This window comes from Phacochoerus africanus, chromosome 3 (genome assembly GCF_016906955.1).
Source record: "Phacochoerus africanus isolate WHEZ1 chromosome 3, ROS_Pafr_v1, whole genome shotgun sequence".
NCBI classification, from domain to species: Eukaryota; Metazoa; Chordata; class Mammalia; order Artiodactyla; family Suidae; genus Phacochoerus; species Phacochoerus africanus.
Window position 1 is genome coordinate 91367345 of NC_062546.1, and position 27246 is coordinate 91394590.

The window sequence follows — 27246 nt, forward strand, 5'->3', positions numbered from 1 at the left end:
AAATAAACATAAATTCAGTCTAAAAGTCGGTCACTGCTGATCGGCTCACCCTGCTACTATGTTGGAAACTAACACTGACTTTTTCCAGACCTGACAGCAGCTAGATTTCTGGATGGACATTATGTTCTGGAAATTAGATACTGCTTGTAAATCTGGAAGGCTGGGGTGGGATGGGAGTCATGTTTCTGCTATTTCAGCTCTTTCTACTGGCCTGCAAGACCATGGTAACATGAAGCATTCTCTGCCACCATTTTTAAGAGCCCTTCTTCTGCCTCTTGGGGGCTTATCTGCAGCCCTGCAGTCTCAGTGGCATCTGGCCCCTTGCCTGATGTCAACAATGGTCTCAGAATTCACAGCACCCTGTCAATCAGCTGGAACTGCTTGGGGAGTTATTCCAAAGGCCCCAGCAGAAACGCACACTGTAAGTGCTGCCACAATTTTGTCAGCAACTTCTTTTCTGAGTTAAAGCCATTCCTGCTTAAGATGCCCCTGGTTATCAATGTTTTCTGCACTGTACTGTGACTGAGAGAATAAAAAAGAACATGATAGAATCACAGAAATAGTTGAACAAATAGAAAATAAGGAAGCAGAAACTAATCCAACCATACAAGTGACCAAAAACTCTATGGGGCTTACAATTGACAATTTATAAAAGAGATGGCTAGATTGGATAAAATTCAATATTCAGCTGTATACTCTTCACAAGAGCATGCATATTAGGCTCAAAAAAAAAAAAAAAAACCCAAAAGACTAAAAGGAAAAATATGGAAAACAACATGCCAGGCAAATACTAAGTAAAGAAAAACTGAATTAGCTACACATTTTTTTTCTATAAAGGGAAAATTTAATTTTTTACAAGTATACACATCCATGGAGAAAATAATTGTAGACCTGTAACTTTTTGTGAAATTTAGTGAAATCTGAGTCTCCTCCAATGTACTAATAATTTACTAATACATACTAGTAAGTTTAGTAATAAATACATTTTCCCTGGAAATTCTAAATACTCTCACTTAAGCATCATGAATTACTGGGTTCAAATTTCTGAATAAAGTCTCAAGAGTAAAGATGTTTCGATCTTTCACTTTTTAAAGGGAGAAAATTCAAGTTTCTGCTAAGTGTTGTATCACCAATTAGACTATAAGCTTCTTGAGAGCAAGGGCTATGGATTTTATCTTATTTGTGTTCCTGGTGCCTTTACGATGCTAATAAATTCCTGCTAATTGAGTAATTCAGTGATTGAAAACATTCTCTACTAGTTTTACAGTCGTCTTTTATGAAATATATAAAGATGATGCATGTTGGAATTTAGGAAAACAGTAAACAGTGCTTGATACAATCACAGGTATAGAGTTAATTGGTTAACAATACTCTTCAGTAGATGGACTATTATAACCTGCACATGGCTTTTTTATTAAGTAAAATTAATAATTCTCTTTTTATCTCATTCTTCACTCAATTCATCCTTGTTGTGTGAACAACTTGAATTAGCTAGATTAATAACAGACCAAATAGATTTAAACACAGAGACATTGAAGTTTAAAAGATCACTTCAGTGTGAGAAAAAGTTCAATTCCTGAGAAGATATAAAAATTTCAATCTTGCCCACACCTAATAAAAGCTATAATTGTATGTAAAATGAAAATTCACAGAACTTTCTGTAGAAAAAAGGGACATCCATTATGATCATAGGAAAGGTCCATCCACTTTGAATTTTTGGTGAATTAGTAAAGAGATTAAGGACTTGCAGAATTAAAAAACTGGGTTGTTCAAATCCTTATTTTAAGTAAAATTAACATACCTTTAACTAAAAAATCTAAGTAAACATCTTAAATTAATTCATTTGAAATTAAGTAAAAATTAATTATTTTACTGCATTGCCTTCCTCAGGAGCCTATAAAGTAGATATAAATGCATACATACATCTCTGTAGAACTGGGCTGTACATATTGGATATTGTCTAGATCCTGGTGTTTCCCCTCAGGCAAATTCATTAATGTATTTTAAATAATGACTTAGATGACTTCCATGTCATAAATTATTGTAACAAAGTCTGCTGGAAAGGCATGGACTAGGGCAACAGACCTGTGACCTTGCCCAAGGTGAGTGACTTGCCGGCCCTGAACTCAGCTTCTGGGGAGAAGTTATAACTGAGTCGGAGTTGTTCATCCACCTGCAGGAAAACAGAAAACAAAGGTGCATCAGCAGAGGTCCCGGCATCAAGGGCATCAAACACCGCCGTCAGGAAATAGCCTGAAAACACATGCAGAGCAGACTCCTCTGTAGGATTCTCTCTCTGGAGAGATGAGAAATGTCTCGCTGATTCTCCCACAATGCACCTCTTTCTTTCCTATTGATGAAATGAAGGCTCTCACACAAGGCCTCTCCCTGGGGAATTCAGTACAGCTTTTGACAGGTATTTATCTCTCCACTGAGAGATTTTCTCACCAAAGTCTTTGCTGCAAACAAGCAAATGAAGCCTTCTCAGGACCTTGCTGGGCAGGATTAACATGGATGGAAAGCAGGCTCTGTTCCCCCTCCCTCCTTCCTCCTCCCCACTCAGTCCTTAAAATCTTCATGGCCCTCTTTGTTCCAGTAACTCTATACTTGTCTTATTCAACTGTGCCCTGGGGGATTGTACTGAGCAGATCTTTCTGTCTGACAAAAGCTTTGACCTGGAGGGTGGGAGGTGGTGAGAGTCAGTTGCCACCACCTTGAATAGCTGGTCACTGCCTCTTGCAGGTGAGTGACAGCCACTGGGGGTGGGGGTGGAGAGGGGGGCTTTTCAGAACTTTCTGTCTAGGATCATCTTTTAGGAACCCCACCTCTTCTCACACATTGATGACTCCAGTTCCATTTCTTTGTTCCTCCTCCCTATTTCAAGGCATCATTCTCCATCCATCCCACATTTTCCAGTCTAGTCAAACACTACCAATTTCTTCCAGACTCTGCTCAGAATATTCACATGATATTACTGTTGGGAAGAGACCATTAAAGGCACCACCATCCACGTGCAAGAAGAGGAGGCTGAGCCCTTCAGCTGGGATGTGGTCTCAGCATCCCCCCGCCCCAACACCTGCTCTGGGACAAATACCCATTGCCCTCTCCCTACCCCACCCCCAGGCTCTCCATCACTCACTGCTGCTACAAGTGACCCCCTCTGGGAAACTATGGGTTCTGCGGGGCTTTCTGCTGTGAGAAGTCAGTGGCTATGACTTGAAGTATGTGATTCTTTGCTTTGTTGCCATTTTGTTCATGCAATTGGACTTTAATAACACTTGCTGTTTACTGAACATGCGGTGTGTATGAAGACACCTCACTAAATCATCCTTCAAAATGCTTTCTTCCCTAGAAGACTGTGGGATAGTCATTATTACCCCTGATTACAGAGGGTAGAATGGATGCCACAGAGACCACAAACCTGGCCAAGCCACACAGTCACACAGCAGTAGCCCTCCTCAGGTGGCCCACTCACCAAAGCATGGTGTTTGCTTTTCTTGTCCATACCTCCCTTGCTAGGTGCTTGAAACAATCACTGTGTGTTTTTACTTCTAATTTTTACAAAATTTATTCAACCAACATTTGAGTATCTAACTATGTCCAGAAGCTATTGTAAGTGCTCCCCAGAGCCCACCTCCTCCAAGGAAGCTTTTCTTTTTTCCTTGGTTAGATGGATTGATCCTCTTCTCTGTTCTCATGGTGCTTTTCCCCCCTACCTCTAACCTTGAGATTAACGTGATATACTGTAATGCTTCGTTCCCTTTCTCTCCCCTCCCTCCCTCCCTCTCATTTTTCCCCATTAAACAACTGATTGGCTCTTTGAGGATAGGGACATCTCCTTTTTTTTTTTTTTTTCTTGTATAGACAATTTATTCATGAGTACCTGTCATGGCTCAGTGGTTAATGAACTCAACTAGTAACCATGAGGTTGAGGGTTCGGTCCCTGGCCTTGCTCAGCGGGTTAAGGATGCGGTGTTGCCATGAGCTGCAGTATAGGCCGCAGACACATCTTGGATCCCGCATTGCTGTAGCTCTGGCATAGGCCGGCATCTACAGCTCCAACTGGACCCCTAGCCTGGGAACCTCCATGTGTCGCAGGTTCGGCCCTAAAAAGACAAAAACAAAACAACAAAACAAACAAACAAAAAAACCCCAGACAATTTATTCAAAGTTGGGTTGTGTTCATGTTCACATTTCTACTTCTCATCTGGTGACAAAGACCATCCTGAGCATGTTTGCAACTCTGCTTTTGATAACCAAATCCTCCCCTGTATTAGGGTGGATTTTTTTTTTTCTTAATGAATTTTATTACATTTATAGGTGTACAATAATCATCACAACCAAATTCTACAGCATTTCCATCCCAAACCCTTAGTGCATCCCACCACTGCCAACCTGTCTCATTTGGAAACCATGGTTTTTCATATTATCTATAGGGCTTCTACAGAAACTGGCAAAGTAACTCAAAGCTAAGGTTTGCTGAGAATTGTGATAACTATCTGCCCTCTGCCTCCAACAGGCTCTGAGTAATGCCTGAGACCCTGGGTCTGGCAGGTGCTTACCCTCTTCTCTTCTTACTAAACAGTTTATTAGTGGGAAGGAGGGAGAGGAGAAAGGGTGGGGGGTGAGAGTGTCATGGAGACACATGTGTTTATGTTACTCTGTCAATAAACTGATTCAAAGTGAAAGACCAAAGAAGGTCTTCTACCCCATTTCCTTTGTTACTTCAGTGCTTTGGGAGTAAATAGTATGTCTCCCACCAATATGTGCTTATCATGGTCTGTTGATTGACTGCTGGGAATCCTTTAGATGGTGAGGAGGGGGATGCCTAATAGACATCCCCACAGATCTGGGATTCGGAGAGAGAGGCTTGGAGTCAGATAAACATTTAGGACAGTTTCATCAGCAGAGACGTGATGTTCAAAGATGAAAGACTGAGTACGATTAGCCATGGGATGACCATACAGACCCAAGAAACAGTATTTGAAATTGATGGGTTGGAAAGCTTCAGGGATTAGAGTTTGGAAGACGAGGGAGGGAGGACCAACAAAAGAGGTGAGAATGAGCATCCAACAGACTCAGAGGAAGCAGTGGGTGAGTGTGCCGAGTGTGGTCACTGTGTCAAATGCCACTGAGAAAAAGACCATAGATTCTGCAAGATCTGGCCACTGGTGTCTTGAGAAGTGAAATTTTGTGGCAGCACAGTGACAAAACCTTCCTTGGGAGGGTTGGAGACAAAGGAAGAGGAAATTTGGTGAATGAGCCTATAGAAAATATTTCCAAAGATTTGGGGGAAAAAATGGCAAGAGGAAATGGGCCAGCAGATGAAGTCAGATAAGGCAGTCACAAAAGTTTTTTTTTCCCCTCCCGACATAGTGTGTTTGTGCTTGCTTTTGGTTTTCCTTGATGCCTGTAATACTTGCATGTTTTGTGCTTTGGGAAGCCAACTAGCAGAGCTGGGGAAATGTTGTAAAGGGGGGGCATAGAGGTAGTGATGCTCTCCAGCAGGTGCAAGGGCTTGCCCACACGTGGAGGATCAGCCATGAACTGCCCATATGCAGCAACAAGAGGGTACACGGACAGGCATGCAGGTGAGTGGGCACATATGTTGAGAGCATGTGCATTTTCTCTGTTTAATGTTAATTTTTTTTTCAGGGAAATACCCACAGCATATAGAAGTTCCAAGGCTAGTGGCTGAGTCAGAGCTACAGCTGCCAGCCTACACCACAGCCATAGCAATGCAGGATCCAAGCTGTGACTTCAACCTACATCTCAGCTCACGACAACACCGGATTCTTAATCCAATGACTGAGGCCAGGGATTGAACCTGTGTCCTCATGGATATACTAGTCAGTTTCCTAGTTACTGTTGAGCAACAATCGGAACTCCGCACCTTTTTTTTTTTTTTTTTAACAAGAAGTCTTCAGAGTTCCCACTGTGAGGTATGGATTACGAACCCAACTACAGCAGCTCTGGTCACTGTAGTGGCTCGTGTTTGATCCTCAGCCCAGTGTAGTGGGTTAAAGGATCCATTGTTGCCACAGCTGTAGGATGTATACCTGCAGCTGTGTCCCAAATTCAATCCCTTGCCCAGGAACTTCTATATGTCATGAATGGGGGGAAAAAAAAGAAGAAGAAGAAGAATTTTGCCAAGAGTGCAGATGAAATTGTAATAGTTTATAGTCTCAAGGATAGATAGAAAGTTTAAAATTACCAACTAGGAGGTCAGGAGGATGTATGAATTAAAGAAAAGAAAAGGGTGAATTCTGGGCAGATTAAAGAGCTCTCGAGTGAGTCTAAAGGGGCTAAGCTGGACTCTGCCCATTTTCCTTTGGGGTCCACCATGGCATGCTCTGCTCTTCAGTCCAGGACCACTGGGGTTTCATGGCGTGCCTGACACACACTCTGCTCTTTCAGACAGCTGTGCAGAGGGTCACTGGGACCCTCAGCCTGCACACTTTCCTCCTTGCCCTCAAGACTCAGTGTACTCCTAACTTCCTCCAGAACATGAGCACAGAAGGCCCTTGATCCCTGCAGGTCTCTTGTATGGGGAGCTTTCTCAACAGTAAATATTCCATGGGTTGGGAGTTCCCATTGTGGCTTAGTGAACCTGGCTAGTGAGGATGACAGTTCGATCCTGGCCTTGCTCAGTGGATTAAGGATCCAGCATTGCCATGATCTGTGCCAGAGGTAGCAGACTTGGCTTGGATCCTGCGTTGCTGTGGCTGTGGTGTAGGTGGCAACTATAGCTCGGATTTGATCCCTAGCCTGGGAACTTTCACATGCCATTGATGCAAACCTAAAAATCACTAAAAAAAAAAAAAAAATCCATGGGTTGAATCCATAGCTGGGGAACTAGGTACAGGCAGCAACACCTCTAAGTTTTACTCAGGTTCTCTTCTATGCAGACTGTCCACACCCTAACCTCCCCTCGTTGTTCAAGGGTGAAGGCACCAATGCCCACATAATGTGAGGGTCCTCTCCATGCTCCCACGTCACCCGTGCACATGCCCATGTCACCCATGCACGTTCCCACCATAGCCCTGGCCAGTTCCTTGTGATCCCTCCTCCCTCATGTCTTCCCTGGTGGTCAGAGGTTACCGAAATGAAAGAGGCATAGGACTCACCTGCTGCCCCAACACATCAAAAAACGTTCTGCTTAAGTAGACTGACATGGGGCCCAGGAGTTTGCATTGCTCTCAAGGTCCTAGGAGATGCCGATGCCCATAGGAAGAGGGTACCATTCTGAGGACCACTGTCTAGTTCTCCAAAGGCTGCAGCTCAGTGTGGTCCACAGCCACCCCCAGAGCTCGGCTCCACACTAGGCCTGGAGTCCAAGTTCAGAAAACTTTTGTGGCTGAATGAGCAGAGGGGAAGGAAGGTACCTGGATGGTAAGCCCTCTGCCCTCTCGGTTAATCTTCAGGTGGTGGAGTCTTCTGTTGGCAAAGTTCTCTGTGTCAATGGTGAACACATGGATTTCTTCCTTGCTCAGCTGGTAGCGAACTTGTAAGCTTCCTTGAAAGAAAACGTTAGAAATTCAAATTAAAATTAGGACCCATAAAATGCAAAAACATGATAAATTGCCTTTGAATTGATCATGACTGTTTTATAGGGACCCTGTCTCCTCCTTTCATCATTTACATTTTTTTTTTGGTCTTTCTAGGGCTGCATCTGAAGCTCATGGAAGTTCCCAGGCTATAGGGGTCAAATCAGAGCTGCAGCTGCCAGCCTACACCACAGCCACAGCAACGTGAGATCCAAGCGGTATCTATGACCTACACCACAGCTTGTGGCAATTGCTGGGTCCTTAACCCACTAAGTAAGGCCAGGGATGGAATCCATATCCTCAAGAATATTATGTCTGGTTCCTAACTCACTGAGCCACAAGGGGAACTCCAATCATTCACGTTTTTAAAAGGTGTTACAAATGCCATTACTACAGCATCTAGGTCCATACAAAAAATCCTGAGTGGAGCTGTAATGTGTGTGTGTGTGTGTGTGTGTGTGTGTGTGTGTTACGAGAAACCAAAATACCAGTTTGGAAAACAAAACAAGCACAAGTCCATTTTGTAATTGGATTGTGAAAACTTCAATAAGATAAACTCCTTTCCCGATTTCTCTTCCATTCCTATCACTTCCTATCACTCGTATTCCTCCTACTTATGTTCAGAGACATTCAGAACACAACATGTGAAATAAGATTTGTAAAGTCATCTAAGGCAGAGTAGGAGAGAATAATCTGGGGTGGCGAGGACATTATCCAAAGAGTCAGCCAGCAGGAGAAGCTCTCTACAGCTAACCATGGTTTTCCTGATTCCCCCTCTCCTGTTGCTTCTGAACAACAGCAATTCCAATGCGGAGGGTGGTATTTCCTCACTTAAAATCAATAGTAGCCCCCTAATAGTAGCATGTTTGGTGCTGAGGGGAGCTGGGCAGAGGTGGTGTCGTTGATGCCCAGATGTGGGGCGAGGTGCCTGCATGTGATGGGGCAAGAGCCCATCTTGTGAACTACTGCTCTTTAAGCCTCCTTGTAAGGCTAAGAACGTGGGTTTTGAATGTATAATTGAACCCAATGAAGTAAATCAGCATGTGATAATTAAATTAAACATCAGGCATGGTGACAAGTGCCACATTCCTGGAAGTTACCTGGGAACTTCTTATGGTCCCACTGTGTGGGTCACGCCTATACCCACATGTATTCTCTACAGATTTATCCATTTTATTGTGTTTATTTATTATTCATTTATTTATTTTGCTTTTTAGGGACACCCCATGGCATATGGAAGTTCCCTGGCTGGGGTCAAATCAGAGCTGCACTGCCAGCCAACGCCACAGCCATAGCAATGCCAGATCCGAGCTGCATCTGTGACCTACACCACAGCTCACAGCAACACCGGATCCTTAACCCACTGAGCAAGGTCAGGGTTCGAACCCGCACCCTCATGGATACTAGTTGTGTTTGTTACAGCTGAGCCACAACAGGAACTTCCCAGATTTATCCATTTTAGAAAACACTTCCATCTCATACATCTTTAGTAACACCTGCCTCACACCCATCCATCTCAGATGTCAATCATCTCAACCAGGACCCCGTCAAAGTACTCACTCTGAAGCTCCCCCAACATCACAGTTTATGGCTAAAATACCTCAACCATGTCTTCAAGAGCCATGCAAATACCAACGTCAACTTTTCAGGGGGCTGAATGCAATCAATGCCTCCCACAGCACCCCAGGAGATGTCCTGAAACCTCCTACTAATTCATTTTCTCTAAGAGGAGGAGAAACAATCCCTGACTTTCTCTCCATTTTTCTCTTTTTACGGTTGCACATGTGGCTTATGGAGGTTCCCAGGCTAGGGATCAGATTGGAGCTACAGCTGCTGGCCTATGCCATAGCCACATGCCGGATATGAGCTGCTTCTGTTACCTACACTGCAGCTCACAGCCAACACCTGACCCTTAACCCACTGAACGAGGCCAGTGATCGAACTTGCATCCTCATGGATACTAGTCAGGTTCATAACCTAATGAGCCACAAGAGGAACTCTGCATAACTTTTCCAAATGAGTTTGACACCTCTAAAGGCTGACCCCAGTCTTATCTGAGGCACTGGGGTGAGATGGAGATGGTCAGGGCCAGAGGCTGGGGGTCATCTTCCCTCCATATCACCTTCACCTGATTGGCCAGTGGGCAAAGGGCCATGTCTCCCTCCAGCGTGGACTCTGGTGTCACGAGATTACCATCAGCTTCTCATATGGCACTGCCATGAACCCAAACAAGTTCCCTGCCCTCAAGTCTTCTGCCTCCTTTATATCCTTCATCTCTCAGGTCCCATTTCCTCCAGAGAGCCTCCTATCCCCATCTTCCCTTCCCAAAGTGTTTAATATAATGGTAAACATTGCAAGTTTAGGAGTTCCCATCATGGCTCAGTGGTTAGCAAACCTGACTAGCATTCATGAGGATGCAGGTTCGATTCCTGGCCTTGCTCAGTAGGTTAAGGATCCAGGGTTGCCCTGAGCTGTGGTGTGGCTCAGATCCCATGTTGCTATGGCTCTGGCATAGGCTGGCAGCTACAGTTCCAATTGGACCCCTAGCCTGGGAACCTTCATATGCCACAGGTGTGGCCCAAAAAGATTAAAAAAAAATTGCAAATTTATAGTCCCACAGATGGGAACTGGTTGAGGGAAGAGGCTATCTATGAATCAAATCAACAAAAAAATGAGTTATCTTAGTTCACTATGACTATAATGTATTCTCTCCTATGTGATCTCAATTTTTTCCTTAGGATATGTTGACATTGCTACATTACAAGGAGCATGCATTTGCATGTGTGTGAATATGGCTGAAATAAGATGTTCACAGTGTGGAAATTATAAAGGAAATTGATTTGAGCCTCAGTAAGGGCTTTTTCCAAATACGCTCCTAAGTAAACATACATATAATGGAATGACCTCTGGACAACAGCAAATACGCTGTGAAAGTTTTAATGGATCCTATTAATATTGGAGCATCCTAGCTGTATCTAGACTCACACTTTTTTAGGTCTTCAGGAAAAATCCATATCATTATTTTTAGAATTAAACAACAGGTATCATCAATGTCACTTTTAAAATGTTGGAGGGAAATCCATTATCAAAAAAAAATGTATTTAAACACAGTGATAGGGAGTCCACTTTAAACCAAAGAAGATATAGTCATATTCCATTAAACTTTCTTGCTACTTTCTGGACAAAGGTACAACCCCTTGGCTTATATCATGCTTGAGTTCCTGCTTATGACCCCTCTTTCATAAGAACACTTCTTTTTCCTTCCTCCATTTTACAGGTGAAGGAACAGAGATATGGAGACTTGGACAATTTTTCATTATTCATGGTACGTAAATGGACTCAAATTTAGGAACTAAACCTTTCGAGCTCTAACAAGAAAACAATGGTCCCATGTGGTAACCTCATGGCCTTCCACTCCAACCTTTCCCATTAACCTTATTCCTATCCAAACTCCAAAAAAAAAGAGTATAAAGTCAGGAAGCCTTCCCTGACTTATCCAAGGTCACTTGTGCTCCTATAGGTCCTACGCTCACTTCTACCTTTGCATGTGTTGGGTTGTGTTATTGATTTACTTGCCTCTTTTCCTTCCTCCCTGCTTCCTTCCCTCCTCCTTCCTTTTTTCCTTCTCCCCCCTTCATCCTTCCTTCCTTCTATTCTTTCTTAAAATATATAAATTTAATATATCAAATTCTGGAGCCTAGAATTCAGAAACATTCTCTCAAAGGCTCTAGGCTAGGATACCCATTGCTTGTTCTGAGTACTAGGCAGGTGCCTGCATTCCTTGGCTTATGAACACATTGCTCCAATCTCTTTTCTCTTCACATGGCTCCCCCTAAGGCTGTGCTAATACTCTACAAAGGATAACCATGTCCAATTTGGCAGAACATTTTACTACTTATATTCTCCTTGACAATCACCCACTCAAGAATGTGAACGTTAGGGGCCAGAGACTCAGGAGTGGAAAGTCCAATTATTACCCAGTTCCAGCACCTAAGTTGGGCCTTAGGATAAAGACTGCCACCTCAGTTTTTTCAAGAATACCATTTTGCTACTTTCACTTGTTCACACTTTTCTTTTTTCTTTTTTTCTTTTATATGGCCGCACCCATGGCATATGGAAGTTTCCAGGCTAGGGGTTGAGTTGGAGCTGCAGCTGCCAGCCTATGTCAAAGCCACAGCCACACAAGATCCAAGCCACATCTGTGACCTACACCACAGCTCACAGCAATGCCAGATCCTTTAACCTACTGAGCAAGGCCAAAGATCAAACCCACATCCTCATGGAAACTATGTCGGGTCCTTAATCCACTGAGCCACAGCAGGAACTCCTATTCCCACTTTTCAAGTTTTGCTTCACTAGTCCATCTTCCATACTGTCGCTGATGTGAGTATTAAGACCATGCTGTCACATTAGTGTGAGTATTATCATGTGGACTTGGCCCTGTGATTCCAATGATTAAAAAATTCCAGTTTCTTCCTTTGACACGATAGGTTCCAACATCTTAGTCTGATAGGCAAAGGCCCTTTTCTTAGCTTCCCAACTTTATCAAGGACATATTTGCATAACTTAATCACCTCTGAACTATCAGCATCCTCCCAGAAAATGCTCCCCCAGCTTTGTGCATTTGGTTACCTCAGCTGGAACCATCCTGCCTCCTTATCTGTATGGAAAGTCCCTGCTCCTTCATTAAGACCCAAGTCACACAACTCAGGCCTCCACCTGACACTTCCTTTCCTGCCTATGTCACCTCTGTGCTCATTTTGATACATTGAACAACCTCATGCCACACTTGTCTTTCTCCTGGAATTGAAGCTTCCCTGGCAGGAATGGGTGCTTATTCATCTTGGTGTCTACAGAGAAGATCAAGAGCCTCCTATCTTAAGCCCCCAGAAGATTTCTTCTGGATAAAATATCCACTTTGGAGAATGTTATTACCCCTTTACCAGAATTACAGACCAATAACAGTCCAATGCCTACTGTGTGTTCAGACACCAAATTAACAAATAGTTATATTAGAATTCTATCTTTAAGGAATTCATAATCCAGTTGAAGAGGAAAAGCAAGGACAAACTGCCTGCTTATATGCTTACCCTGCATCCAGCTTTTTACTTGGTACTAAGGACACGTGTTCCTCAATTCTCAGATTCAAAAGTGGAATTTCAGTGAAGTTAACAGCTCTACAAGTAAATCATAATAATGCAAATAATAACTGTGATAGTCATAAGGAAATGGGATTCTGAGCCAGGAGTACAGAACTTTAAAGAGTTAACTTCCTCCATTTTACCAGGTTGCCTTCAAAGACACATCTGGTCAAACAGACAAACAAGGTGACAGAGAAGTGAATGGTTGGGCAAAGGAAAAAGTGAGTGATTTTCCAGACAATTCACAGAATGTGTTTTGTGAATTGAAAACAATGAGCAGTTACAAAGGTTGATGTAATGAGGAAGAGTCTTTCAGAGAAAGAGGTTTATTAAAGGAAGTTAGAACGTAATTAGGCAAAAAGAAAAATAAATGCCATATACTAATATAGCTATAGAGATGTAAGCAGAGCAATGTGGCTGAATTTTAAAGGTGCTTAAGGCATAGAAACATAGGCCAGTAGAGCTGATAAGAATAGTGGTATTCAGTCAACCCATCTTCTCATTTTGAAAGATGGAAAAACTATGACTCTGAAACATAAGTGTGAACTTGGAAGGGTGCGGTAATAAAAAGAAAAGTCTTGTGCTAGAAGGACAAGACTTTGGACTTTTCCTGTAAAAAAGAATCCCATCAAAGGCTGTAAACACATGCATGACTGGGCTGATTCACACAGTGATACTGAAGGTTCCCAGTGTACATGTCAGACCTACAAGGAAAGATGAAGCTACTAGCTCTTGCAAACATCAAAAGGAAACCCATGAAGGTGCCGGACCATCACTATGAACAGGGGTCAGTTCTTAAATTGCTGTTAATAATGCACTGTCAGTTTCTTGCTTTATCATTTCACTTTGAAAGAAGGCGCTCTTTCACATGTTGATCCCTGTCCAATCCTTAGCAGTCCCCATCCATTCTGACTTGTGCTGTGTCCTAGGCAGCCTTTAGTGTCTACTAACCAGATCATCCTCACTAACAAGACCATCCTACTAACCAGGTCACCCTCTCCAACCAGACCACCCTACTAATCAGACCACCCTACTAACAAGATCATCCTCACCAGCCAGGCCATCCTTCCAACCAGACCATCCTACTAACCAGATCATTTTCACCAAATAGCTCCTTTTTGATCTTCTCTGCCTTATCCATCCTCTGGATGCTTAGGTCAACCCTAGGGGTCAAATTATTTTCATTTCCTTCACCAGCTAGACATGTCACACATCTAGGTCATCAGCAGCTCTTTAGTCTCTATAACATAAATTTTGGATCCGTGCACTCCAGCTCAACCATCATACCTTTGTCTACCCATTGCCATCTCTCACCTGGATCATTGCAACACATCTGAACTTATTTCCCAGATTCCCATCTTAATTCCCTTTTCCTTCACATCCACCCATTCTCCACACAGCAGTTAGAACAAACTTCTTAAAGTGTAAATCTGATGTCACTAACTAAAATGTTTTAATGGCACCCAACTCACATAGAATAAAATCCATGTTCTTTCTCCAAGATCCTGTATGATTTTATTTCATTCTACTCTTGCCCTTATTCACTAAGCACCAACTTTTGTTGACCTACCTTATGTTCCCTCAATGGGCTGAGTTCACACCTGCTTTAGGGTCTTTACACCTGCCTTTCTCTCACCTGGAATGTTCCTCTTTCAGATATTTTCTGGAAATCCCCTCCTCATTCATGGGCCAGATGTAATCTATAGAGCAATGCCTCCTGTATTCATGAACCCAAACCCCAGCACCTCCATCTAACAATGTTTCCCAAACTATTACTCACGATTGATTGACACATCATAGAATCAACATCAGAATTCAGTATCTAGTATTACTAACTGCAGCCTCTCTATAATTCCACACTCTGACTACAACCTTCTCCCTTTCTGGTCCCCTTTCTCTAAACCTGGATTCCCACAATCCTTAGCATAAAGATGAATGTCACCAGCCACTCAGTGTTCCTCAACCCCTTCATACCCTGTCTTCTCTCCTTACCCAACTCAAATTGATGGTCCATCACCACAAGCCTTCTCATATCATATAACAGCTCAATGCCCTTGAGATGGGCACTCTCTTACTTTATTGAAAGAAGATATCTGCTTGGTAGAACCATGACTGCTAAAATCCAAACTTCACTCTGCCTTTGCAAAGTTTAGCTGGCAGAAACAACTCTAAATCCTATAAATTGCTTATAAGCCACTCTGAATAATTCATGACCAACTTCAACTGGGCTTTTCCTATGTCCTCTCAATCCCATTTATTTCCTAAGTATTTCCTAAATTCATTTATCTACTTGCTCAGGCAACTATATAATGGTTTTTCTTCTTTCCTTAGATATACAAATTTCCTTCTCCTTCCTCCATCTCAGAGAATGACTTGACTCCTGATTCTCTAAGGGAACTGAAGCAATCAAAAGAAAATTCTCACAAAGTTCTGCCACCATATTTACTATCCAATCAATTTCTAAGCCTGTATGGTTTGACTTCCTTTTTTATTAACTTAGATGAAATGTCCATGCTCTTATCTAATGTCAGTGCATGCAATACTTCCCATTCTTCTCACCTATTTTAAGTCACCACTCAAGCAACATCCCCTTCCCTTGCTATTGTTCTTCTTCTCTTTGACACCATTCCCATTAGCATATTTTTCCTTTAAGAAGATAAAAGGAAACCTCTTTAACTTTCTTTAGCCATGGCCATATTTCTCTGCTTTCTTCTAGCTTATAATAAAATTCCTGAGGCCCCATCTATACTTCCTGAATCCAATTATACTTTTCCATTTGCTTGTAAACTCCCTCCAGTAAGATGTGACCACAGAGTCTCCACCAAAACTTCTGTTGCCAAAGTCATCAATGACTTTCATGTTGCTAAACCCAATTTTCTGTTCATGATCTCCACTTTATTTCCACCACCATTCTACACAGTCATTCTCTTCTCTTTTACAAAATGTTTCACTTGGCTTCAAGACCATTACTCCTAGTTTCCTTCCTACTTCACTGGCCACTTTCCATTTTTGGTTGCTTAATTACTCCTTGATCTCTTTTTTAAAAATTTTATTTTATTGAAGTATAGTTGATTTACCTTGCTGTGTTAATTTCTGCTGTATAGTAAAGTGATTCAGTTATACATATATATATGTGCATGTGTTATATATATAAATTTTCCATTGTGTTTTATCACAGCATATTGAATATAGTTTCCTATGCTATACAGTAGGACTTTGTTGTTTACCCATCCTATATATAATGGTTTGTATCTGCTAAGGCCAAACTCCAAAACCTCTCCACCCTCCCTCTTGGCAACCACAAGTCTGCTATCCACATCTGTATGTTTCTGTTTAGCAGATAAGTTCATCTGTGTCATATTTTAGGTTCCACATAAAAGTGATTAAGTCTCAGGGCTCAGCCTGTGGCTTCTTTGCTGCATCAACACTCATTGCCTTGACAGTCCCATCTAGTGCTATGTTTCTGATTACTGCCATTGTGGTTTCTTAGGGCTGCTGGACCACGTAGTTGTGGATGCTGAAGTTGGAAATCAAAATGTCAGCAGGGGAGTTCCCGTCGTGGCACAGTGGTTAACGAATCCGACTAGGAACCATGAGGTTGCGGGTTTGGTCCCTGCCCTTGCTCAGTGGGTTAAGGATCTGGTTGCCGTGAGCTGTGGTGTAGGTTGCAGACACGGCTCGGATCCCGCGTTGCTGTGGCTCTGGCGTAGGCTAGTGGCTACAGCTCCAATTCAACCCCTAGCCTGGGAACCTCCATATGCCGCAGGAGCGGCCCAAAGAAATAGCAAAAAGACAAAAAAAAAAAAAAAAACAAGTCAGCAGGTACATATTCTACTCAGTGCTCTAGGGGAAAAACTTTCCTTGTTTCCTCCTAGTTTCTGCTGTTCCTGGAAGTCCTTGAGGTTCCTTGGCATCAGTCCATTGTCTGCCTTTATTGCTACATTTCCTGGACTTCTTTCCTCTTGTGTCTCTGAATCCTTAACTCCCTCCTCTTGTTAGAATCAGTCATTGGATTCAGGGCCCACTCTAGTCCAGCATACAATTTCATCGTAACTGAATTAATCACATCTGTTATGACCTTCTTTCCAAATAAGTTCATGTTCTGCAGTTCCAGGTGGATATAAATTGGGGAGGGGGAGGGGCACTGCTGAACTAGTATACTGCTTAAATGCAAACCAATTTCCAAATTCAAATCTCCAGCCCCATCTTCTGCCCTCAGCTCCAGACTCCACTAATTCAACTGCCTCTCTGCCTAGTTGGCCGCTAAGTACCTCACACTTAATATGCCCAAGACTGAACTCATGATTTCTTCCAAACCTGCTCCTTCTATGACTTTCCCCGACGTAAACATGGGCAATTATACACTTGCAGGTGATCAGCTGAAAAACCTTGGATTCTGCCTTGATTCCTCTTTTACCATACCCCATGTCCAATAGGGTCTGACAGTTTTATGTCCCACCCTTCACAGTACATCCTGAGTCTAACTACTTCATTCACTTGCCAGTAATTCCACTATGACCACCTTTACCCAACCAACCAACCTTTCTCATCCAGACTATTTCAACAGTTCCTAACTACTCTTCTTCTACTGTACTCCCTCGCCATAGCATCCAGACCAATCCTGCTGATGTATAAATAAGAACAACCACTCCTCAGCTCAAAGCCCTTCACGGGGGGCCCATCTTTCCCAGCATAAAAGGCAGTATCTTTTAATATCTCTCTTTGTTGTGTATTGAACAATGTTGTGTTAATTTCAGGCATACTGCACAGTGATTAATATATGTATATATAAACATATATACATAGGTTTAAACATATCAATACATATATTCTTATAGATTTCTTGTAGAATTTCAGATTCTTATATTCTTATTTCATTATAGGTTATTATAAGATATTGAATATTGAATGTAGTCCCCAGTGCTATATAGTAGGTCCTTGTTGTATATTTATTTTATATATAGGAGTGTATATCTACTAATTCTAAATCCCAATTTATTCCACCCCCCCTCCCCTTTCCCCTTTGGTAACCATAAGTTTGTTTTCTATACCTGTGAGTCTATTTCTGTTTTGCATAAAGTTCATTTGTACCATATTTTAGATTACATATATAAGCGATATCATATGATATGCATCTTTCTCTGTCTGACTCACTTCACTTAGTATGAGGTCCATCCATGTTGCTGAAAATGGTATTATTTCATTCTTTTCTATGGCTGAGTATTCCATTGTGTATATGTACCACACCTTCTTTATCCATTCATCTGTCGATGGGCACTTAGGTTGTTTCTATGTCTTCGCTATTGTGAGTAGTGTTGCTATGAACATTGGGGTACATGTATGTTTCTGAATTAAAACTTTCATCTTTTCCAGATATACACTAGGGAGAAGGCAGTATCTTTGCTGTGATTAAGTCCTAAGCCTTCATCACCTCCCTCCTCATCATCTACTGCCCTCCTCCTTGTCTCTGGGCCTGGCCACAATGCTTTACAAAGCACAAGGACACACTTGTTTCAGGACTTTGCACTTCCTCTTTTCTCTGTCTGGATGATCTTCTCTGGGAATTCACAGGCTCCCCCACCCCATCCTAGCTTCGGTGTGTCTGCTCAAATGTCCTTGTTTGCAAGAGTTCTTCTCTGATGCTCATGTTAAAAACTGCAAGTTCCTCACCCCACTCATACATGTCTCTGGTTCCTTTATCCTGCTCTTTTTTCCCCAATTGAGCTTCTCCTTTTGCAACATTTGTTTCCTATTATATTTATTATTTAAGAACTATATCCTTCCATGAGACTGTATAAGGATAGAAATTTAATAAACTAGACAAGTTTAGAATAGGAAATATAAATTTGATCCACCGTATGTAAGGAAAATATTGTTTTAGACATAAAACTCATGCTGAGTCCCTATGTAAAATCATTGCTTACTGTATATTTTGGCCAGACATTGTTGGAAAGGCCTGGCCTTTCAAACAGCTTTTTTATAGCCTTTATCTCCATGTTGCTCATTTATTAATTTTACCATTTTTAAATTTGTTTAGTGTTTTTCATCCCCCATTTAATTGAAAGCTCCATTATATAGTACATTACCTGTATTTTTTCCCTGGAACATTCTCAGTGTCAAGAAAAATGTCTAGTATATAGTCAAGGTAGAGGGGATTTAATAAATATTTATTGAATTTTTTATGGAATGAATGAATGAATAGGTAGCCTCAGTGATCTATGAAATACATTTTCTTTACCTCACTTGTGCTTAAATATGTATAATGCAAGCAATTATTTAAGGGTTGATCACAATAATTTTAATAACTATACATGTTATTGTTATAGACAGCATCATTAAAATATCATTTGTTGCCTGCTTTGTTCTAGGGATTGTCTTAAAAGATTTTCTCATATTTCATCTTTAGACCTAGAAAACATGTCATACACATTATATTTTATGGTAATTGTACATATGGAACAATGTTGTTTGTCTAACCTAGTTGGACACTTAAGTATCAGCATTTCATATAGAACTTCCCTCTAATCTGACTGTGATCTGCATCGCCTAGCACCTCACAAGCTTGGAAGGAGAGGGTCCACGCTTTTCACCTTTTTCTTAGCACCCACCATGTAAAGAATGAGCATCTAATAAAACCCATTTCAAGGAGGTGCATGTGTGTATGATGATCCCCCTTAGACTTCAGAGAAAAGTGAAAAAACAACCTGCAGCCACTCTGAAGCCATCTCGGTTGTCCAGAGCTTGTTGTCAAATCCCTGCATGAAAAATTAAATGCTGTATTTCATGAGATGTCTCCAAATTAAAAAAAAAATCATGTGTGTATATAGATTTATATCATTAAATATGTATATTTTAATAATATGTTTCTTTGATAAAGAGATAGTTTATACATAAAAGAATTTCATACTTCATGAAAGGTAAAGTCGATTTTCATGGCAAAATTAAACAGTATAGTTATTCTGCCGAGTTTCTATCTTCAGTAAAGTGAGGACAGATTTCAACCGAAAAGAGTCAGTTACTCTAAAGAAAATATTCTCAGCTCTTTGAGAATATCTCAGGAGTCAGTAAAGGCAGTGCGCCGAGATCCACTCAGTATGATGGTATTCCAGGGCTCCATTCATTTCTCATTCAAAAATAACCTTGGAAACCCTCAGAGGACAAAATAAACAGGCACCAAATCTCCCAGACTCTTTGGTGACAGGTTCTGGTTTACTTCATTCAGCCTTATTCTAAGTGCCTTAATAAGGAATGACTATCTTCTTCTATCTCAGTGCTTCTGTTTGCACAAAGTGTTCCACAACCTCCCTTACTTCTAAGAAGTCATTTGCACAGAAAAAGAGTCCTATCACTAGGAAGAAATGCAGACCAGCTGCCCTCCTCCCACGGTGCTCTGTCCAGACCTTTTGTTTCCCTGTTGCCTGCATCATATAACAGCAGTTTTTCAACAAAATAAAAATACATTAAATTATGAAATTAGGGGTTTATTTATTTATTTTTATTTTTCAGTGGCTATGTATGAATGAAGCCAACAAGTTCCTTGGTCTGGGCTTGTCCTCTGAATTTCATCTCTACACCATGTATAAGAGGAACAGACCACAAAGCTCCACAGGAGGACCCAGCCAGCACTTTATGTGCTTAGAGATTTCATTGCACTACTAAAGATCCATTTTACTTTCTTCTGAGACCCAATTAGAGTTCACTTACATTTAAAAACTCTCTCTTCTGATTTGTCTATGATTTATGGGTTTGAAGGCAACAGTCATTAGAACTCCAGATAGCAATTAGCCTTTAAAGTATTCAGGATGAGGCAGCTTTGTAAATTTTATGTTCACTTTTTATGAACCAATTGCTTTTGAATGGATAGGCTTTTGATCATGGAACTTACAATTTTATAACATCTGGAACTAATGTTAGTTGTGTGTTTTTAAACATTAATTTTTTTTTTCTGGCACATTTTCTTTCTTTTTTTTTTTTCTTCCTTTTTAAGGCCACTCCTGCTGCATATGGAAGTTCCCAGAGCTAGGGGTTAAATTGGAGTTGCAGCTGAGGCCTACACCAGAGCCACAGCAACACTGAATCTGAGCTGCATCTGTAACCTACACCACAGATCATGGCAACGCCGAATCCTTAAGCCACTGAGCAAGACCATGGATTGAACTCGCATCTTCACAGACACTGTGTCGGGTCCTTAACCTGCTGAGCCACAATGGGAACTCTTGAACATTTCCTTCTTTGAGTCTTGAGGACCACAGATCCCAATGATATAATGCAATACCAAGTCACAGAAATACTAGGTCACGATTTGTGATCCTTACCTCCTTGGTGACATGACACTAAGAACCACTACTTCCCTGGAACAAGGGGCTCCTGCCCATTTCTTGACTTCTCTCTATGCCTGGTGCAGAGCTGGCCAGAGCTGACCTCCACCAACATGTGGAAGAGGAAGGTCCCAGATCCTTGATGGGCTAGGAATGGTGTAAATGACACTGACTCAGAGCAGAAGATGCAGACTTTGCTTTGAAGCATGCACAGGCTCAAGTGTGACCTAGAATATAAGTCCATTACAAAGAGGGAGGAGAGATGCTGGGAGAGGATCTGCTTATAGAATTCATGGGAAGGTAGCTGGGATAGTAAACCCTGAATTGGAGTTGTGAAGAACACACACAAGTTAGCCAGGTGGATGAGAGGGAAAAAGAGGGGTTTTCTAGAGTAAACAGTGGTTCAAAAGAAGGGAGATGGGCAAGAGGATGAACCACATGTCTGTGGTTGGATGGGAGGTAGGTGTGCATGTGGGAAATAAGGAGAAAACAATATTTAGTGCAAATTTGGGGTGTGAAGCATAATTGTATTTTTTAAGGAAGTCAACCTCCATGAGCCATGATTTTTTTTTTCTTTTTCCGAATGTTATTTATAAAGCTCACTTCAAAGGTGCTACTCTGGATGACAGCTCCAAATACATCTTCTAAGGCTGTTGTTCCAGGCAGTGGGATCTGGGTGGTCATTTCATGCACAGCACAAACACATCCCTACCACAACAGGCAGGGCCACAGGCTTTCAATCATTAGGAAAATTACCCTTGGCATCTACCACTCTGTGCACCACTTTACAGAAATGGTGAGGAAGGAACACACCAAAAAACTATTGAGCATAGAACACTGTTTGTTTAAGTTTAAAGAAACAAAAGGCATAGCATAGTCAGAATGGCTCCCATACTCCTGGGCCTTTGCGTTTTCCTAATGTCTGTTAGAACCATGCAGGCTGCCAAGTACAAGGATTGCAGTGCAGTTATTGCTGGCTTCAGGCACTTCCATAAATGAAAATATAAATGATGGTCAATTAGAGATGATTTCCTAAAGCATTTTACTCAAAACATTAACAGATAACATAACTAGCTCATGAATAACTTCAGGCCTTTTCACCATGCAAAGTCATCAAGACATAACCATAGAATCCAGTTTAATGGCACAAAGACCAACCAATGCAGGTTCTTCCTGAGAAGTGGGCTTCCTCCAAGTTCTGCTAGTGGAGCCCCACCAGTTAAGAGGTGAGGGTCCTGTCCAGGAAGTTGTCCCTTCCTAATCCCTATTTCTGATCCCAACATTAGCCTTATAAGTGAAAATGTTAACTTGAATCTGAAAGATGCACTCAGAGAAGAGGCTGGAATTAAGGGTTTTCGAGCACCCTTTCGGTGCCAAGCCTTTTGCAAACTTTTATGTATTTATTCAAGACATTTCAGCAAGGAAGGAATGGGGTGGTTTTTAGGGATGTTCCAGGGTGCATGCTCATAGAGTCTCTTTTTGGCCCCTCCCCAAGATCTGCTCCAAGATTGCCACCTCAGTCTCTAGGAGGAACCAGCCAACTGCCCTGGGTCAGGTGAAATAGGTAGATGTGCCCCAGCCTAACATTTACAACCAGCCTCCTGCTTCAGGATAAAGATTAGAGCAAGCTAAATAGATGCAGCTTCTGTCCTCCTAATATTTCAAGGAGAAAGTTCATGGCTGGAGCAGAGAGGAGCTAAGCTCCATTGAAGTAAGAGATAAAGAGATCATTTTCCTGTTATCCTTGAGGTCAAGGAGACCTCCCCAACTACATATGCATACTGAAGCTCTTCTGGGGTCAAAATGGGAGGGTATGCTACCCCATAATAAGTATTGTCAATGTCCCATAGCCTCGTTGAGCTGGAATCCACCTTGGCTAAAAGATGTGTATGCATACTGTGGGCCTTGGGTCTGATCAGGTGTGTGAAAGAAAGCAAGATGATTGGTCAGAGGAAAACAAAGACCCAGAAGAGCTGCCCTATATAAGTGATTTCGGTCACTCCTTTAACACACTCCACATTGGCAGGGGCGTCCACACTCCTATCTGAGAGTGCTGCTTTTCTTCTAAACTGCTACCCTGTGTGGTCTCCCACATGTGCTATTCCCATAATAACAGACTTTGTTCCTGTCTTACAGCCTGGTCTCCTTGAAAAATTTCTTGTTTTCATAAGCAGACAAAAGCCAGTGCAGCTATGCTTCTAGTCTCTAGCCCCTGGTGATCTAGCACCTAGGACTCCTGGTTTTCACCCAGGCTGCCCAGTTTCATTCCTGGGCAGGGAGCTAAGGTCTTGTTTCAAGTTGTCACTCACTGACATCTCTCCAAGTTTAAGACGTCATGAATGACAATTTACAATAGTTATTATTTTCTGATATAAATGCAAAGAAAAACAAGAAGAAGAAGAAATTCAAGAAAGTTAAAAATCTATCTAAAGTCTCAATGGTAACATCAGGTTTGAAACTCCGGGCTAAACAACTGCCTCTAATCAGCACCATGGATTGGGAGTAGATAGGAAGGTGGGGGCAGGGTCTCTGATTATTGATCAGGGATAGAAAAGAGGGAAGAGACCATAGCAGTAGCCAGAATGCTTCCCATTTTTCTCCTCAATCCTTCCTTCCTTCCCAAATACACAGTACAATAGGATTGAAATAATAATAAAGAACAACACCTCCCCTGACAATATACTAACACACACACTCTCTCCTCTAGTCACTCACTCAAACACACATGGCATGTCCTTGCCTAACTATTCAGTTTTACCTCCCAGAAAATGTTTAAACCTTATATATGCTCTGAAGAGAAATGACATGGAACTCTGATCTCTACCCAGACAGTGAATGTTATGCCATATGCCGGGGATTAACAAGAACAAACACTCATAACGGTTCTCAGGGGTGAGGGGGAGACAGAGGCCATGTAATCAATCCTCCATGGGTACCAATGAGAAGAAGCTGGGTGCAGACACTATGAGTGATGGAATGGAAATGAGTGTGATGTGCGTGGTGAGGTCATCCACTAGTCAGTCAATCCACAGGGCTAGTAAGTATCTACTATTTCCCTTCTCTTGCTGGTGCTGGGACATATAGTCAAGGCTTCTGCTCCTAGAGAGGATGAAAGCAAACCCACATCTGCCATCAAAACTAATTTCATGACCCCAGAGGAAATATCCTAGTCTCTGTGGGAGGATATGACAGATAGAAAGGGGCACAACTTATTCGACGACACCCCCCCCAACTTCAGTATTCTGAAGCCAGAGCATGACCTTCACATTGACCATCTTTCTCTAGCATCCTCCTATGTATCAACAACAAATACCCCTTCCTTCGCCAAGCCCACCTCACAGTGAACAAAACCACTGCTTATCAGCATAATAAAGCCTAATGCTTTGCCTATATTCTCCAATCTGATCACAACTTTTCACTGGCCTTATCTCCACAAATCCTTCCCAGTCTGCTACATTCCAGCCAAAAAGAAGTTCATATCACTGCAAGCTTTATTATTCTCTTCCACTGTTCCTCCTATGCAATGAGTCCTGCCTGAACACCTGCCAAATGAAAAGATGAATGCACATCAGAAAACCCGTGGATAGATAGGAAATGAATGTGACTTTTGTACTAGGTTGAACGTATTTGTTCACTTATGGCCAAGTTGAAATCAAGACAAGAATGCATTTCTTGAAAGAAAAGTAAAACAGAATTGCCTTTGAATTTCTCCAGCATCTATCAAAGACCTCCAAAGCACCTCAGCAACACTTCGTAGTGGACAATACATTCTAATTCAGAGGAAAAGGGTCAGAGTGGGAAGCATGCTGACAAGAAGTCCAGTCCCCAAGCTAAAACTGGGCTGGGTCACTTGCTAGAGGACTTGGGACACTGTGTCCTTGAGTGTGGGTTTAGACTGGAGGGGTAGAAGTGTCAGTGAAGGCTCAAGTGGAGAAAGTTTTGTAAGAACAATCCCAAGGCAACCCCCAGGGTCACAGAGAAGGGACTGTCCCAGGTGGTGGGGGCTGAGAGGTGGGCAAACTAAAGGCCTCCAGGCACAGGTCAGGCAAGACTGAGTAGAGGAGAGAAAAGATAACTGTGAGAGGGAAACAGAACAAGACAGCAAGACTAAAGGGCTTTGGTGGCTGGTGGGGTGTATTAAGGCAAAGAGGAGGCTAGTCATGATTCCAGGATTCCAGGTCTGGGATGACCTGAGCCCAGCTGACTACCAAAGCCCCTCTCAGCACACCCACCCCCATCTGTGCCTTCCTACCCCCACCCCCCAGATAGCTTCTTTACATACACCAGTTTCTCCGCAGCAATCACCCCCACCCACCCCTCCAGCCCTGCCTCCTTCATGTCTCTGCATAGACATCTCCCTGAGGGAAGCCCTCTCTGTGCCCCCCTGCCAGTTCTGAGCAGAGCTCTCATGGTTTCTCTATTTTCTCACATGAAACTCTTCAGTTGCTAACTATATTTCTTTTCATGTGGTTACCTTCTTACTATGTGACTCTTCCAGCACAAGGCAGGCTCCCAGAGGACAGAGATCCTCTCTGTTTCACTATCTGAGTCTCCTGTGCTTCTCAAAACCATCCAGCACACAGAAGTTAATAGATCCTCATCTAATGCATAAATGAATGAATTAATGAATAGCATTCAGAAAGAAAGGCAGTATAGGGAGAAAAAAGACAAGTTTTAGAACGGAGCAAAAATAGGTTTCAACTACTAAATTTTAGAAAGCATATTTAAGGTTATAATAGAGGGAGTTCCCTTCATGGCTCAGTGGTTAATGAACCTGACTAGGATCCATGTGGATGCAGGTTTGATTCCTGGCCCCTCGCTCAGTGGGTTAAGGATCTGGCGCTGCTATGAGCTGTGGTGTAGGTAGCAGATGTGGCTCCAATCTGGAGTTGCTGTGGCTGTGGTGTAGGTCAATACCTGTAGCTCTGATTTGACCCCTGGCCTGGGAGCTTCCATATGCCATGGGTGCGGCCCTAAAACAGAAAAAAAAAAAAAAGTTATAACAGACATATAAGATTAAAGATGGAGAACAAACAGCAAGAAATGTGGGGACTGGGATTTGGGAGAGAAGTGGAAGCTGGAAATGGAGATAAAAGAGCCATTAACAGGAAAAGAGTATGAAAAAGAAGGTAGGTATATATAGAACGGTGTCACCTTGCTGAACAGCAGAAATTAACACAATATTGTAAACAAACTCTACTTCAGTGAAGTCAATTAAAAAAAAAAATAAGCCACTGAATTAAAAAAAGAAGGAGCAATTGACAGGGAGGTTACGAAGCCTGAAACCCATTTCGAGTCACAGCCAAGGATGAGACTTTCTTCATAAAGATACATACGCACCCATATGCACATGTATCTAAAGCTACATTTGTGACAATTCTGTAAGGAAACAGGATAAAGAATCATCCCTGTTATTGCCATTACATGTGCACCCATATGTTCATAGCAGCAGCATTCACAAAAGCCAAGACAGGGAAACAACATATATGTCCATCAACAGATGAATGGATTAAGAGGATGTCATACACACACACACATACACACACACACACACACACTGGAATACTACTCAGCCACTAAAATTAATGGAATAATGTCATTTGCAGCAGCATGGATGCAACCAAAGAGTCTCATACTAAGTGATTTAAGTCATAAAGAGAAAGATATATGATATTATTCATATGTAGAATCTAAAATATGACACAAATTAACCTATGTACAAAACAGAAACAGACTAATGGACATAGAGAACAGACCTGTGCTTGCTGAGCGGAAGGGGGAAAGAATGTTATGGACTGGTAGTTTGGGGTTAGGAGGTACAAACTAGTACATTCAGAATGCATAAGAAGTTATGTCCTGCTGTGCAGCACAGGGAAGCATATCCAGTCTCCCGGGATAGAACATTATGGAAAATAATATGAGAAAAAAATATATATATATGTACATAGAGTTGCTGCTTTCTAGTAAGTTAAAGGTGTTGCCTCATGCCAGTTCTTAGTATCCCAGCTCAAATCCTGGTTATATATGCATAAGAATAACAATGGTGTTCTTTCATAAGATACCCCCAAATCCTCCTAAGGACAAAACCACTGTAGATTTCGAGGATGTGGTGGCCCAGTTCAAATCTCGAGCCTGTGTGCCTGTTGAAATGTGTTCTGAAGGGCAGGGCAGAGCAGCAGTTGTTAGCTTGTCTGCCTGTGTTTGATCCCAGTATCCTGCATGATACCAAGGAAGCCCTGG

General features: G+C 42.0%; 1 protein-coding gene across 1 annotated transcript in view; it reads right to left on the reverse strand.

Annotated features, from left to right (window-relative positions):
* CNTNAP5 (contactin associated protein family member 5) overlaps window positions 1-27246 on the reverse strand; it is a 449251-nt gene that overhangs the window by 41819 nt on the left and 380186 nt on the right. Inside the window, exons 19-20 of the mRNA XM_047770224.1 lie at window positions 7386-7516; window positions 2086-2173 (exon numbers count right to left, since the gene is read on the reverse strand). Coding sequence (XP_047626180.1) covers window positions 2086-2173; window positions 7386-7516 — 219 coding nt within the window. The remainder of the gene's footprint in view (window positions 1-2085; window positions 2174-7385; window positions 7517-27246) is intronic.